Here is a 15,871-nt window from a genome sequence, read left to right on the forward strand (position 1 = left end):
TATAATTTATGTAAGCAGATGTTTGAATGTAGAAAATGTTGTAGAAAATCGCGAGTTACTTTGTAGATTGACTGGTTTGTTAGCCGTTATCTTATAGACTATTTGGGTGGGAGATCCGAAAAGATGTTGGCCGCGCAACAGGTAATATCCAAACACGAGTCCTTGAGCAAAGACGTCACTCTTAACTGTTGGAAGAATATTGCTAACTCTGTCGTCGAGGAACTTTAATAATTCTGGCGCTAACCAGTCATTAGTTGAATTATTATTTTTTATTTTGCTGCTTTTACTATATCGTAATCCACCCCATTTCATCAAGACTTCTTTTGTTGTTGGATTCATCCAGACGAGGACGTTTTGAGGTTTAATATCCAAAAGGATCAATCCCGTTTTGTGAATGTAGTAGAGTCCAATAGATAATTGGTAAAGAACATCTTCCGCTGGGGGCATCGACTCGAAATATTTTGAATGGGGACCATTTTTCAAGAATAATTGGTCCATGGAGGCGGCACACAATTCTAGCACATAATACCTAGAAATGTTTTTTTAACAACAGAAATTTTTTAGCCTTTGATTTTGGTTCTTTATTAACCATTTCTTGTCTTTATTTGCCTGTATGTTGGGTCATCCTCGACGTATAACAGTTTGACGACATTCTGGTGGTTTAATCTCTGCAGTTTTTCCTCAGGTGTATGCCGTTGGGTTTTGGAAATTTTGATTCGCTTGACCGCCACCTTTTCGTTACGAAACTCCCATAGAAAAACTTTACCGTAATCTCCTCTTCCTAAAATTGTCTCTTTGTCAAATTTGTTAGCAATCTGATTTGGAAGAGTTGCTGCAGAATGTTGTTCTACTAATTCCACAGATTTATTGAGATTTCTAAGTTCTTCCATCTGAAAATGTGATGGATATATTTTTTTTTTTCCTTTAACATTATTTGTAATTATAAAACTTCCGCACTAGTTATACCCAGATTTCATGATTTTGGTGTAGTAGCTGTTGAACGACATCTGACGAACTCATTCGATCCACTGGGTTCGCTGTCAGCATTTTCTCGATTATGGCACGTAAATGTTTTTCCCAAATTTCTATTGACATTAGAAGTTTATATTAATTGTTTAAGTTATACCAGAGTTTTGAAATCGTTAATTAGCTCATTGTGTCAAAGAACTCGACTTACTTGATAGATTAACGGGGTTATTCTCAATGATATTTATTGGAATCTGCATTCGGGAACCAAAGAGATGAAGACCTTCCAACAGGAAATAGCCGAAGACCAGTCCTTCGGCAAAAACATCCGATTTGATTGTTCCTTTTTGTTGGGCTTCTGTTTCATTGGCCTCGTCCTCTTCGACTAATTTTATTGTTTCCGGTGCCAGCCAGTTGTACGTTCCTCTAATTCCACTCATGGAATAAGTTCCCCTTTCGTTAACTTCTTTGCTCAATCCAAATCCAGACCATTTCATTAAAACTTGGTCAGTTATTGGATTCACCCAGATGAGGACGTTTTGAGGTTTGATATCCCGATGGATTAGTTTCTTTTGGTGGATGTACTCGAGTCCTTCGGCCAATTGTTCGATAACTTCAATCTTCGCCGGCATTGGGCCACGATATTTTTGCGGATCGCCATCTTTCAGGAATAATCGATCGAGTGAGGATTGGCATAATTCGAGAACGTAATGCCTGAAAAAGGAAGAATGTACATAAGTAATAAATTTAGAAACGCGTTGCTCTTATTATGTTTTTGTTACTTGAAATGTTTATCGCTGTCTATGTGTAGGCCTAATAATTTGATGACATTAGGATGATTGAGTTTCAGCAAAGCTATTTCTTCCCGTTCGTTTGTTGAATTGTTGGGAACTCGTTTGACGGCCACTGGAATCCCACGCCAGTGCTCTTCAAATACAGTGCTATGTGTTCCTTTTCCCAACAACTTGCGACGGTTTGACATTAATGTCCACATGTTGAATGGTTTCACTTGCTGATGTTTCACGTTATTGGATAGGGGCGCTTTTGGTGAGCGGAATTATCTTCAAAAACCAAATCGTTGCTATTCTTAAATCTTGTTTGTAATGAAAACTGGTTTGCTGTTATTACCCTGATGGGCAAACAATCTCCTCAGTCAATTGTTAAGAAAACTGAAACAACTTGCGTATGGGAATCACGTCAATGAGGTGCACTATGGGAACAACACAACGCAAAAGTAAAACCGTTGTCTTCTATCTGTGAATGATGATAACAGACAGCAAAAGATAAGTGATTAGTCTTTTATCAGACTGAAACAATGCAACGTTATCTCATCGAAAACGATCCCATCTATGTAACATGTCTAATAGCATTTTTGAATGGAATGGTCTTACAATGGGCTATTGCCAATTCGAAATGTAGGCTAGTTATTTTCATTGCGTAACAGTTAATTAAAGTTTCCTCCAATTGACTATGAAGATCATCGCTATTATTTAATTGGGTCTAAGTGGAATAAGGGACCTCATGCTAGTCAGTACAGTCGTAGAGGAACATTTCTTCTTGGTCGAGACCAGCAAAGATGAAATGTGTTTTTGTACCGAGCCCCATCCACATTTAAAGTTAGAGCATAACCATTTTTTTGTTTCATTTTTATTGGCAGAACAGGCGTGGCCTTCGATAACAGCATGGGCAATTTGATGGAGTAGGAATTCACAATAACAGCACCGCACCCTATGAACCCGAGGTAAGGTCATTTTCTTTATTTTTCATTATGATGGGAAATGGGAATGTGGGTTTTTGTTGGAATTATTCGAGCTCAATTTTGACTTGACAAGATTAATCTCCAGATTATTATTTGAAGTGGGTCGCCGCCAGGTTCGTTGTGGAGACGAAATAAATCAGCGAGCACAATTCAACTCCCTAATATCGAAATATTGACATGAGAAAAATCGGTAGCCTAGTGCGTTAGATTGTCAGATCCCCCATCCCCTCGATCTTATATGTATCTGGACAATCAAATCTCAGCTCTTGGCCCAAGTCCTTATCAATGCCGACTTAATTACCTGTCCTTAATGTAATTGAAGTTTCGTCTCTTCTGTGATGATTCTGTGTGCGTTCCTGTAGAGTTAATCAAAGCTTAAACTTGGTGTTGCGACTAACGGCCAACGTGATTTAGAGAACAGCTTTTTTTTCGACATGCGCTCCTTAAGACATGCGCTTAATGAGCTTCGCAACCATTTGTTTTTTGTTTTATCCGTTTAAAAATATCCAAATTATAATAGGGCGGGGTCGTTATTCTCTTGTTTCACCGATTTTTTAATAAAAATCTATACGGTGTTTAAATGTCAATTCAGTAGGCCTAGTGAACAATTGGGTTTGGTTCAGAATAATCGACTCCTTACTAAGTGGGTGGAGTGGATTTTTTAATCAAGTGTATTTTAGTGATTGATTTAGAAGGTGGTCATGTTTATCATCCATAACAACATTACAAACACAAAATCAAAGGGGAAATTCATTTTTAAAATATTTTGGGGTTATAGTCTATATATCTGCAATAGAAATGGGGTCTTTTAGTATGCAGTGGGATGTCAATATAACCCGGTTTAATCAATTGATTCACAGATAAACATACTACCGTCCATAGTGTATTCGTAATAATCGCAATCAAAGTCGTCCCAATATCCGCCTTCAAAAGGAATTCCGTAGAAAAACAAGAGGCCGAGGCAGCGGTTACTATCTTCGACGTTGCTTGGTTGCCCCGGATACCAATTGGTGTAAGTCATTGGCTTCCCGGGGGTTGGTGGGGCTAATGTTGTCGTCGTCGTTTGATCAGGAATTCCGTCTCGCCATTCAGAGATCCATTCCCACCGCTGGTTGATTTCAGAGTATTTGCCAGCAGTCAGATGGGGGGGTTCATTATACAGCAAGTCTGCCAACATTTGCCAATTCATTTTCAATTTAAATTCAACTGGATTGTGTTAATTTAAAAAAGGGACCCTGTCTATATGGTATTTACCGTGATGTTTTTGAAAATAATCGTAGATCAGTTTGTCTTCCTCTGGAGTTTCTATAGCCAATATCGTCATGTTCTCTTGCGAGCATAATCTCTGTTTTCCCTCCCAGGAACCGGTGGTGCCCTATCGTGGTTAAATATATAGTTTCGATTCAAAATATAAACTGGAATTTGAAATAAATGAAATTTCAGATATAGTATGATTTACAGAATTCTCCCTGGTGTTAAATCGGCAATAGCATTTTCCGCCTAGCTCGAAACAATCTTTGTAATATTGGTAATTTTGGTCAGGGAAGAGACTGGAGCAATTAACTCCCAATACTAAAATAAAAAGATTTGCGTATGCATTTTACTGTTCAAACATTTTTGTTAAATGATAAATGTTCACAGCATAATATTGGTTTAATAATGTGATAAATTAATTATTGTTACCTTTATTCTCATGTTGGTTTATAGATTGTTCTCGATTAAAACCGGCCCAACCAGGGACGACCGTGGTACAAGTCACTAACAAGAAGAAGAACTTGTACATTCTTGTGTGGAATTGTATTTGGTACTGCTTAATAGCCTACTTAATAGCGACTTTTTATAAGGCCTGCCTCCGATAGGTAACAATAACATATTGGCATTTACATGACCTATTTAGTGTTTACCAGATTGCTCGGAGCCCCGAGTACAATCATCTATTATACAGCGCCATCCCGTATGAAAACGCCCCTTTGATTAATCACTGATAATTGAAGGATATAAGCTTGATTAATTTTCCAATGATTTTCGCCATCAAAATTCGGACATGATTATTACTGACTTAGCATAAATTTATCACTGAGAAATGAATGGTTTTTCTTTGATTTTCAAATCATATATTCACTTACTTTTGACTGATTTAAAGTGAAGTTTTCAATGCTTTTTTATTGATTAGTTTTTCAATGCTTTTTTATTGATTGATTTTTCAATGCTTTTATCCAATGACTTTTTTTAGAAAATTCAAAAGCTAAATTTTACTAGTTTTCTTTCTCTACCAGTTTTGAACTCCTGTTGTCGGTTTTCCTTACCCTTTTTCTCCTTTTTTATTTTACTTACTTACCTATTATCTGTTAGAATTAATTATATCATTGGTTGAATTTTTCCGTATTGGGACTTGAACCATCGCAATATCGAGTGGTAGCCAGACTCTATAACCAACTACCTATGACGTTGGACATTCAATAAATTTAGTCAAATCAAGTATCTAATTCATACGTATCTATATAGGGCGTTGTGATAAACAATTTTTTTTTCGAAGAAAAAGAAAAATGTGTTGGTGGTGTGTTTGGTATTTTTATAATCATTAAAAAATCTTTCACAAAATCATGAAATAACATATAAGAAAAATGCTAGAAGTAGGATAGAGTCCAGAAACGAAATATTTGTCATTGCAAAATCAATTAGCGGATAGAAATTATAACCGAGCCCGAAAAAAATCATTCATTTATCACTAGAAATATCATTTGTCATTTAGGATATCTGGATATTATCGATTAAAGTAGGTCTCAAAATTATGGTATCTACCTTCATATTTACGATGATTGCGCTGTTCGCCTAGGAGTCGCTTTCGCGTTAAACCAAGACTACCACCCGTCTTACCATCATCATATGAAGAAGATACCAACTGAAATCATACTCAGAGTTATTTTCATTGATTCATATTTATAAGCCCCGATCTGGGATTGAACACGGTACCTTCCGATCCATAGGGGCGTGCCATAACCATTGGCCTATGGTTGCACATTCGATTCTATATTAACCATGTTGACAACGCCGTATGTTTCTTACATATGGAAATTCACCCTTAATATCATTGATTTCGACGCAACAAAATAATATAAGTCAATGATTCTTCATAAGAAGAACGTGAAAAGCATTCCAAAGGCCTTTCAGTGATAATTTATTGATATTTGAGAAATCATTTGTAATGGTATTCATTCACTATGTTCACTATTTAGTAATAATCGGCAATAAAGTCAATGAACTATCAGGAAAATATTAATCGGGATAACTAATGATTTACATTGATAATCAGTGAAAATCCAATGATTCTGGAAATCCCTGTCGTGATATTTGTCAACTGTGCTAGGAAGCTAGCCACTGAAATATCATTAAAATTTATGCTGGGAAAACTTAGTGATTTAAACGGAGCAGTATTCAATCAATCAATAGAAATCATTGGATAAAAAATCATTCTCAGTGATAATTCTCAGTGGTAATCCCTGAAATATCACTGAAATCTGAGGAAAGCTCAGTGATATGAACTGAGAAGATATTATAAAAATCAATAGCAAGCTGTATAAAAATCATTATAAAATCAAAATTACCATTTGGGACTCATTGAACAATCATTTATTAATCATTGGAATGATTTCTTAGTGATAAATAGATGCTGATTATTGATTTGTAGGTGTCGATGAAGTATGGCAATAAAATGATAAGAAATTCAAAGGTTTACTGAAAATTACTGAAAATGTAAATATCAGTAGAAAATCAGTAATTTTTCAAAAGAAAATATTCCATGGATTTTTACGTTATGTTCATTGATTAGTTCAATGACTAAGTTAAGTTTAATCACTGCAAAATACTTCATTTTCTGGATCTAATGATAAACCAATGAGTTTTTTGGACTTCTTTTCTAATTTTTGAAATATCTTTGATTTTCCAACGATTTGTTACTGACTTTGTAAATTGATTTATCATAGAAAATCATCGCCAGTGATAATTGCGTGACATTCTTACTGACATTCTATGACATTTCAGACTGTCTATTGATTTGTTTATGCTTTTCATTGATCTGCAGTGATTTTCATTGACTCATTTCCATACGGGCAATGAGTAGCGGTGAACTTCTATAAGAAATTATTGTTTCATCAGCTTGACAAAGGTTATTTATTCTGTTTGATTTTCTCTATTTGCTATATCACATTTATTTATTTCATGTTTGCAATATGGCCAGCGGTTTATCGAAATTTTCAAAGGTTGAAAAACTATTAATGTTGTCCTCGTTATTATCAACTTAACGTTCAAGGCAACAGATGGGAGACTTGAGGACAATTGGGTTCCTATCAGTTTTTCCTTAAGGGCACACGTGTCGAACAGTGTTGTAGACGATTTTCTATCATTTTTAATTGAGAATTTTAATTTTGAATCAGGGTATAGACTTTTTTTTGTGTTTTTTACGTTTGCTTGATTAGTAATCAGAGATAGCCTTATTTTAACATGATAGAGTTTTAAAATGTGATGTATATTTATCAGAGGATTGAGTTATGGTGCCTTTATAACTTTTTAGTTCAACAGTTGCAACTGTATTATGCACTAGAATGAATGTTGAGCAACTTGGTGGATTAATATATTGATTAAAAACAGTTTCTCCTTTTTATTCTTGAATTGCAATATCGTTTTTAATCAACTCATTTATTTCTGTTTTTAGACCAGCAGTTGCCGAATATTCATCCGCCGAGGGATCAACCCATTTCCGCTATCCACACCCATGTAGGACAGGTCCGTCTCTCGAAAAGGTAAGATACCCTCACCATCAACCCCCAAGTATTTTTTAATAAAAACTCTATAGAGTTGGGTCAGTCCCGTTTACACGATGCGACGATATATACTGACAGGCACAAAGGGACGACCACTGATGAGAGACTTAATCAGTTCGCATTTAGGCCAGGACGCAGACACGCGGGGTCTCTAATAGTAAATAGGTTGACAGATTGTAGAACTCTTTTTCATTCGCTTGGCTCATTCGTTGAATTCCACACGATCTTACATTTATTACAAGTGAAAAATCCCCTCTTCATCCGATGCCCAAATGAACAAGAGATCAAAACATTTTAAATTGCCCGTCTAGAATTTTTATTTGTATTTTACTTTGTGAATATTCACGGGGATGCTTCACAGATAAAATGGTAGAAACTATCGCACGAAAATTCGTCCCAATGTCCGTTTTCGTAGGTGACGCCGTAGAAGAAAACGAGACCGAGGCAGTGCTGATGCCCGTCTTTGTTGTTGTTCGGTCGCCCTGGATACCAGTTGGTGTAGCCCATTGGCGTCCCTGGTGGCGGCGTTGCTGGTGCTGCAGTCGTCGTGTCATTTCCATAGTTGTCATCAACTGGAAACCAGTCGGGATTCCATTCCCATTGGCTGCCGAGGTCAGAGTATTTGCCCGACGTCCAATAGGCATCCTCCGAGTAACTGTATTCTGTTGTCGAATTTTCGCACTGTGAGTAATAAAAACGGGGAAAACGAAAACGACAAGGTCAATTTTAAAAATGTTGTCCTAACAGCTTACCGTGATTGAGTTGAAAGAAGTCGTCAATCATCTTGTCCTCTTCTGGCGTTTCAATAGTCAACAGCGTCATGTTTTGCTCTAAGCAGCTCTCGTATGCCCCTTCCCAGTTTTCCCTGTCCTATAGCAGTTTTTCAAAAGTTAATTATGCATTTATTTAAGGTAGACTATTTAATCTATTATGGAGTAACGTACGCCGCTGCATCCAACGTAGTCTATACAAAAACTTGCGCAATAGCACTTGCCACCCCATTCCCAGCAAGTCATTCTGGAGATGTAGGGGAAATATTTTCCACAGACACCTGGTGGATATGGTGGTCTTGTTGCTTGAAAAAGAAGAATTGAGAGAATAGATTTTCCCGGAAAATGTTTTTAGTTTTTTTTTTAAATGAGCAAATATTATTAATTACTTGTCGGTCCGACCGTTGTTGGAATCGTTTGTGCTGTTGCTGAAATCGCCCAGCAAGCTACGACCGCAATGGCCACGAAGAAATGAATCGTGTTCATTTTTTGGGTTATTATCCTCTGCTTTCTGAAAGGTTTTGGTGCCGTCTGGCCTTTATACACGGTAGGAGCCGTGATAATCATTCAACATCAAATGTCACTATTGTCATATGGTCGGATAAGTTATCTTGACAGCGGGAACAACAAAAGAACGTCTCTTAGTTTCATTGGCAGGTAAAGTTGACGTGGACATATGGTGCAGTAGCCTTGTTTGACTATTTGCACTCTTTATATTTACATTTTGAAATTCTTTGGTTGAATTACAGACTATCGGTTTAAGGAAGTCGCCAGTTATGAAGTGTTTGTTCAATTGATTGATGGCCAATTGGCGCAGATGGTCAACTTGTGAGTGCCATGTCCATAGTCCGTGTCATCTACGAGTCCTTAATTTTTTTTAAGTAATTGACAACTAACTGAATAAAACGACTTTTCGTATTTTTTAAATCGTTCTTTGATGCTTGTTATAAGACTATGACAAACAATGACTTTGGACTACCATCATTTTCGTATTTTCATTTGAATCGTATCGACCGTCTAGGGCGTTTTTTTAAAACGTGTTATGTTATTTGGTAGAGAAATACTGAGGGCAGAGTAAGGAAATGAAACTTGGTGGCCTGATTTTGTCTGTCTAGTGTCTCTTTTTCAGTGTCGTGGCAACTCTGGCGGCTGTCACTTCTCCTGCTAAGCAATATCTTGAACATTTTCTGTGATTCCAAGTGAATTAATTTTTAAAATGCAAGTCTGTCTTTATGCAATTTCCCCAATTGGTTTTAGAAGATTGGCGTCTGCATCGTGATGAGACCACAGCTGCTAGTTCACTTCCCTGCCATAAGAATATCCAACTACAGGTGAAAGATGTCGGTTGATTAGTTTGTCGGTATATTGCCAACTGCTTTATTTCCTTCCATTCTTCCATTTTGAATATTTGTCTGGCGCTGTCCACCTTTTATTGGCCCATCTAATTTGTTCCTGTTTTTATTTTCAGGTAGGACTGATGCTGGAGTGTTGGTAAAACAGCCGAACATCCCAAAACAACTAACACGGTCCTCTATCAACTTAGTGTTGTAGAGCCAAAATTGTCTAGGACGTGAATGTTACTCTACACCAAAAGCGATTAGCATTTTTCGGGGCCGGGCCATCAGTTCAATTGTCGTCATATGTGTAAGGTAAGACACCAATCGAAATTTAGTTTTATTTCATGGATGGAAATGGTTGATTCCTATTCACCCTTACTGTATTGCTAGTCAATTTTTATCGACTTTTTTTCCGTTTATTCCTGTGGCTCATGATGTTGGGACTTTTTGTTGTGACATTGCTCCATGCTGAAGGTGTTGGCCGTTGGGGCGAATGGAATTGTTCGAAGAATTCCTCAACCCGTCGGAATGCTGATGGACAACTTTATGGCCCGCAAGAAAAATCATGACGTGAAGGACTTTTCCCCTCCCCATTCAGTGAGATTGACTATGGTCATCGGCTGATCGGCAGCTTACATCTACGTCTTCTGAGAATGGGTAAGACAAAAGAAACCATCAGAATATATCCGCCTATTTTGTTGTGTTATGAGTCAAAACTTGTATTTCGAGGGTCTCAATTTCAATTTTGTGGGTTGTTACGCAATGGTTTAATTTGTTATACCTTTGCCTCTCTTGCTGACCAATTAGGCGCAATCATCACAATCAAACCGCCGGTACGACGGCAATTGACGTTGCACTACGACGCCAAATGGTTGGACGTTGCCGTGCGATCGGTGGAAATAACGGACCACTTTGTCTTTTTCCGAGATTCGGTCGTCGGTATTGCATTGGCTGCCAATTTTTTAGCTTTCGTTCTAGAGGAATTCAACTGTATTCAGGTAAATAAGTGAAACTAGTTGGTCTTTTTGTTTTTCTTGTCTCTTTTTATATTTTTAAATTTACGTAAGTCCGTGAAAAGACGATTCTAAACTTGCGCTTTTTTCATTTTGCGTAGTGACGACATTCCGAAATGGAAAGATAACGGGTCGTGTCAATGCATTACTGACCAACGTTCTGCCACATGCTGTGCCGATCGCATTTCTTTGAGTCATCACAAGGTATAATTAATATTTCAGTGAGGACTGACGCAATTGTTATTAATATCAAATCCTTTGTTTATAAACTGGCTTCCAAATTTGTTTCTTTACCAAAGGATACTTCGCATGAATTTGGAAATATCTCAAATGACGTCCAGCGACGCCAAGAGGCTCGGAGTGGCCGCCTCTCTCATCGCCTCCTCTCCGTCCTCTCACCAACAGCAGCTGCAGACGGGCGGCGGTGGCGGTGGCAAATTGTTGGCCCAGGACAAATTCTCCTCCTGTCAGAACCGATTCGTCGTCCTGTGCATCGAAGCCACCAGCCAAGGGGTCGCCACCGTTGGCAGTGGGCGGGTGAAGCGTCCTTCAGTCGCTCTTTTAACATGTTCATTTGTCGTGTTCCACAAATCTCTCCCACGCAAATTTTCGATTTCATTCCGAAAATGATTTGCAAAAATGACCCACGAGTCGTCAAAAGACCCGAAGGCACTTCTTCGTCTCTGCATTTCCTTTTTTAAAAAAATGTTTTTCTAAACTTGGGCAGCTTTTTTGGGGGAGGATTATAAAACAATCCGACGACAATCGACCCAAAATGTCGTCGTTGGCGATTTCTATATTTTTGAATTTTTACCCCTTCCTTGTTTTTCTCTCGCCCCCCGAGGAATGATGAGATTGTCTGTGTGTGTGATGCATCAATCACAAAATGTGTTCTGCGTCCTAAGTCTTTGATATAACACGTATATACCAACTACCAATTACCCTTGTTAGATGTCGCTGGCATCGCTTTGTTTTCTTGTCACGTCAGAAGTTCTTGCTGCTTTCATGCTGCTTTCTTCGTGATTTTCTTTATGTTTTTGGAATAAAAATAAATTCAACGCCATTTAAAATGTAAGTTTCTCTGATTCTGATTCTGATTCTTTTACTGTATAGTTTTTATTGCTTTGTCTTGTCTTGTTTTCTATTTGCAATTCTATTTTATACCCAACGACAATTGACTTATATTCTTAAAATATCTACTAATAATACTTGCTTTAACTCTGTTCTGTGTCTGCGTAATACATCTTAAATCAGGCCCTTCTGGCGAGTCGCAAACGAAGTGTCAAAATAGATATAACTTAAAAGTTTCCTTCATCGTAGCCTTTGATCATTTTCAGCTGTCAAAATAGTCAGTTTCAGTTACTTTCCAGTTTGCACATCCCTGTAAACATTTTTCGGCAGTTTATGTGTGGTAACTGACGATAACTATTCCACCAACAAAGCTCACTTGTTAGATTTTTAATTATGTGTTTTTATTTTCTACTTCCGGTTTTCTCATTTCTGTCAGTAGTTCAGTAAATATTCATCTGACGCACAAAAGAACCACATATTCTTGATCTTCGTCAAATTTGTGGTAAAGTTCATGTTTTCTTTTGTACGTACGCGTACTTCCGGTTTTGAGAATGTTCCTGAACAATAGTTCAGGAAAATTCTCGATTTTGGCCAAATTTTGGATTTCGTTTAAATCACACCCAATCAACCCCAAATTTCACGTAGATCACGAATATTTAGTTTATTTTCATGAAAGCTCAATTGTTCAGGCGCTATCGCTTACTTCCGGTATACTTCCGGAAAATTTGCATAAAACTAGCAAGTGAGCTTTGTTCTCTGCACTAATCTCAAGATTGAGTGCTAGGTTGTAGCAAACAAAAATGTGATTTTCAAGTTTTGTGAGCATCTTAAGTCCAGTCCTTATTAATGAGTTCTTAGGCGTGTCTAATAGATGGCGTGTTAATTGTTTGTGTCAGTTTTGGGCTTATGGCGGTTTGCTGTCAAGAGTTAAGCTATCTTCTCTTCGAAAATTACCAATTTATTTACAGGTAAATTCGAATGATTTCATCTGTAAATTGTCGGTGATGTGTTCTATTTTGTGTATATGTTGATAAACTTAATGTATCTCATCAACTTACAGGAGAAAACGTGTTGAAAGGGTCGTGCAGCTTACTGCTGTGTGTATTCTACTGTATTCTACTGAAGGTGGCATCAAAATGAAACAGGTAACTATCATTACTAGCTTTATTAATACAGTATTTCTGAAACATATATTCTTCTCATCTTTTATTAGGATTCATCATAATTGTCTGCTGTTTGTATTGGACTTGCTAAATCGCCAATCCCAGACTCCCAGTTATGCCCCAATTTTGAGTGTACACTACTAACTGTTTAATTATTTCTAGATCATAGACGCCAAGCACATTGATGACAAAAACTATAAACAAGGTGACTAATTGTTTATTTTATTTACAGGTTCTTCATTACAGGTTTCTAACACATTGGCATGACAGACTTGATGAGAAGTCATATTTAGAAGGAAAAGGACAAGGACCATACAGTCAACAAGGTTCCTTGTTTGCTAACCCATTGGCTGCTACCCTACAATCTCCCTGTTTACTTCCTTACACATGTCCTATTGATTTGAGGTATTACTTTCTGTCGCTACAACCTCATTTGAATTTTATTGTCATCAAATTAAATGTTCATTCTGCTTTTACAGGGTAACTCTTTCGCTACTGATGACATCAACTGTTGTAAACTGACGAGAGAATGCTGCAATTCAAGACTGATGCATTGTGTAGTTGATAGATAAATTGCAAGTGCATATCTGGGCTCCCTTCTTTTCTGTGGCCCCGTTTCCCTAACTAACCACTAACCAACGCCCGCCGGTGGTCACTCACCCGCTGTGAAACCAGGAGGAGGGGAGGGCTCTGGTCGAACGGGGACTTGGAAGGCGCATGATCCGATGAAAACTTTTGGAGGGTCATGAGTCTAACCCGGAAGCCTAGTATGACTACATCTCCCCGGAAAAACTTGCCTCGTACTTCTCTCTTCTTCTCGGTCCAGATAAATATCTCTGGGGGCCGTAGACATGTCCTATAACAGCATGTGCGAGTTAAAACAATGCATCCACTACCCAATGAAACAAATAGCCATGGTTTATTATTTGCTAGAACTAAACCATCGCTTCTTGTCTCATTGCCGCAGCGGTGGTGGCGGGTTGCGTTTAAACTCGTGCAGTAGTAAACCGTCTTGAGCCGGACGCTCTGTTTATTGAAAATTTTGAACATTTTTAATACATAAAACATTAAAAACTTAGTTCATATAGTGTATTCTTTTTTATTTATTACAGATATTACATGGTTAAGGTTAAACATTGGTTTATAGGGTTAAGGGTATAGATTTAAGGGTTGGTAGGTGTATATTACAGGGTTTGAAGGATTGGAAGGATATATATTTTGGGGGTTTGGAGATTAATTGGTAGGGATACATTTGTAGGGTTATAAGTTAACGGAATTTTTATCCAAACTTGAAATATCCTCCCTCCCCCTCCAACATCCACCACTTTACTTCCCCAAACCCAAAAACATGTTTATTATACGACAAATGAACATGTTAAAAGAGCGACTGAAGGTGGGCTTGGTAGTGATCCTACGAGATGATGTGCTCGGCCGTCCGCTTCACCCGCCCACTGCCACCGGTGGCCACCCCTTGGCTGGTGGCTTCGATGCACAAGACGACGAATCGGTTCTGACACGAGAATTTGTCCTGGGCCAACAACTTGCCGCCACCACCACCGCTGCCCGTCTGCTGCTGTTGTTGGTGGGAAGGAGAAGAGTTGGCCACTCCGAGCGTCTTGACGTCGCTGGACGTCATTTGAGATATTTCCAAATACATGCGAAGTATCCTTTGGTAAAGAAACAAATTTGGAAGCCAGTTTATAAACAAAGGATTTGATATTAATAACAATTGCGTCAGTCCTCACTGAAATATTAATTATACCTTGTGATGACTCAAAGAAATGCGATCGGCACAGCATGTGGCAGAACGTTGGTCAGTAATGCATTGACACGACCCGTTATCTTTCCATTTCGGAATGTCGTCACTACGCAAAATGAAAAAAGCGCAAGTTTAGAATCGTCTTTTCACCGACTTAACATAAAATTTAAAAATAAAAAAGAGACAAGAAAAACAAAAAATACGTAGAGACCAACTAGTTTCACTTATATACCTGAATACAGTTGAATTCCTCTAGAACGAAAGCTAAAAAATTGGCAGCCAATGCAATACCGACGACCGAATCTCGGAAAAAGACAAAGTGGTCCGTTTCCACCGATCGCACGGCAACGTCCAACCATTTGGCGTCGTAGTGCAACGCCAATTGCCGTCGTACTGGCGGTTTGATTGTGATGATTGCGCCTAATTGGTCAGCAAGAGAGGCGAAGGTATAACAAATTAAACCATTGCGTAACAACCCACAAAACTGAAATTGAGACACTCGAAATATACAAGTTTTCACTCAAAACACAACAAAATAGGCGGATATATTCTGATGGTTTCTTTTGTCTTACCCATTCTCAGAAGACGTAGATGTAAGCTGCCGATGACCATAGTCAATCTCACTGAATGGGGAGGGAAAAAAGTCCTTCACGTAATGATTTTGCTTGCGGGCCATATAAAGTTGTCCATCAGCATTCCGACGGGTTGAGGAATTCTTCGGACAATCTAACAACACTATTAATTAGTCTTGGATTACAGCATTCTCTCGTCGGTTTTCAGTTTCACCAATGGAGTCCGTGATCAGTATAGCGAAGGATTACAACGTGATGGGAGTGTTGAGATCATGAAGTGAAGAAGTGATGGGAGTTTCGTTCAAAAAGTTTTTCACATTTCATCTGGCGGTTTCTCATTGTTGAAACTGAGGCAGCTGTCTGGCGGTGATGAACAGGAAAACTATTAAATAGTCGGTGAATGATGTCACCAACTGGCAGCAACAACTGAAAAGAAGAGACAATAAATTTGTGAATTAAGTGACGTAATACTTGTCGATTCTCTTGTAATTGTGGTTGACATTTGAAGAAATGCCAAGCTAAGTAAACTTTAATTTTGAAAAAGTTGCTTCGAGACATCGAGTAAACATGTGGATAAAATTCATCTGTCCACTCTAGCCACACAATGTTTTTAAAGTTAACTAATAACTACGCTCACCTAA

The 15,871-nt window shown here is 38.1% G+C and overlaps 2 protein-coding genes and 2 long non-coding RNA genes across 7 annotated transcripts in view; 2 read left to right on the forward strand and 2 right to left on the reverse strand.

Moving 5' to 3' along the window:
• The window catches only part of LOC124315624 (collagen alpha-1(XV) chain-like), a 24,934-nt gene extending 13,046 nt beyond the window's left edge, over positions 1-11,888 (forward strand). For both annotated transcript variants that reach the window (XM_046781416.1, XM_046781447.1), the window contains exon 8: positions 11,019-11,888. In XM_046781416.1, coding sequence (XP_046637372.1) covers positions 11,019-11,295 — 277 coding nt within the window. In that variant the 3' untranslated portion in view covers positions 11,296-11,888. The remainder of the gene's footprint in view (positions 1-11,018) is intronic.
• LOC124320001 lies at positions 3,386-15,813 on the reverse strand. The gene is made up of 3 exons (XR_006913699.1): positions 15,798-15,813; positions 13,704-13,705; positions 3,386-3,594 (listed from the first exon to the last, which is right to left on the reverse strand). It is a non-coding gene; the product is annotated as an uncharacterized LOC124320001 (long non-coding RNA).
• On the forward strand, positions 7,489-10,866 carry LOC124319304. Its single transcript, XR_006913009.1, has 6 exons — positions 7,489-7,524; positions 9,573-9,646; positions 9,784-9,964; positions 10,127-10,309; positions 10,460-10,650; positions 10,767-10,866. It is a non-coding gene; the product is annotated as an uncharacterized LOC124319304 (long non-coding RNA).
• LOC124316450 (collectin-12-like) lies at positions 7,838-8,859 on the reverse strand. Of its 3 annotated transcripts, XM_046782433.1 has the most exons (5): positions 8,705-8,859; positions 8,525-8,620; positions 8,490-8,494; positions 8,298-8,415; positions 7,838-8,207 (listed from the first exon to the last, which is right to left on the reverse strand). In XM_046782433.1, the coding sequence occupies exons 1-5, from the start codon at positions 8,799-8,801 to the stop codon at positions 7,888-7,890; spliced, it is 636 nt and encodes a 211-aa protein (XP_046638389.1). In that variant the 5' UTR covers positions 8,802-8,859; the 3' UTR covers positions 7,838-7,887. The 3 variants fall into 3 exon arrangements, with proteins under 3 accessions (XP_046638389.1, XP_046638381.1, XP_046638371.1); XM_046782425.1 differs by lacking the exon at positions 8,490-8,494 and having other exon boundaries at positions 8,298-8,416; positions 8,521-8,620; XM_046782415.1 differs by having other exon boundaries at positions 8,490-8,620.
• Positions 15,814-15,871: the final 58 nt, after the last annotated feature.

The sequence above is a fragment of the Daphnia pulicaria genome, chromosome 1 (assembly GCF_021234035.1).
Source record: "Daphnia pulicaria isolate SC F1-1A chromosome 1, SC_F0-13Bv2, whole genome shotgun sequence".
NCBI lineage: Eukaryota > Metazoa > Arthropoda > Branchiopoda > Diplostraca > Daphniidae > Daphnia > Daphnia pulicaria.

What these genes read in the sequence shown, in the direction of transcription:
- LOC124316450 (XM_046782415.1), bottom strand. Translation starts at nt 8,801, where the DNA reads ATGAACACGATTCATTTCTTCGTGGCCATTGCGGTCGTAGCTTGCTGG. An exon ending in AACAACGGTCGGACCGACAA is followed by an intron (nt 8,621 to 8,704) that starts GTAATTAATAAT and finishes TTCTTTTTCAAG; the next exon opens with CAACAAGACCACCATATCCA. An exon ending in CTTCTTTCAACTCAATCACG is followed by an intron (nt 8,208 to 8,297) that starts GTAAGCTGTTAG and finishes ATTCGACAACAG; the next exon opens with AATACAGTTACTCGGAGGAT.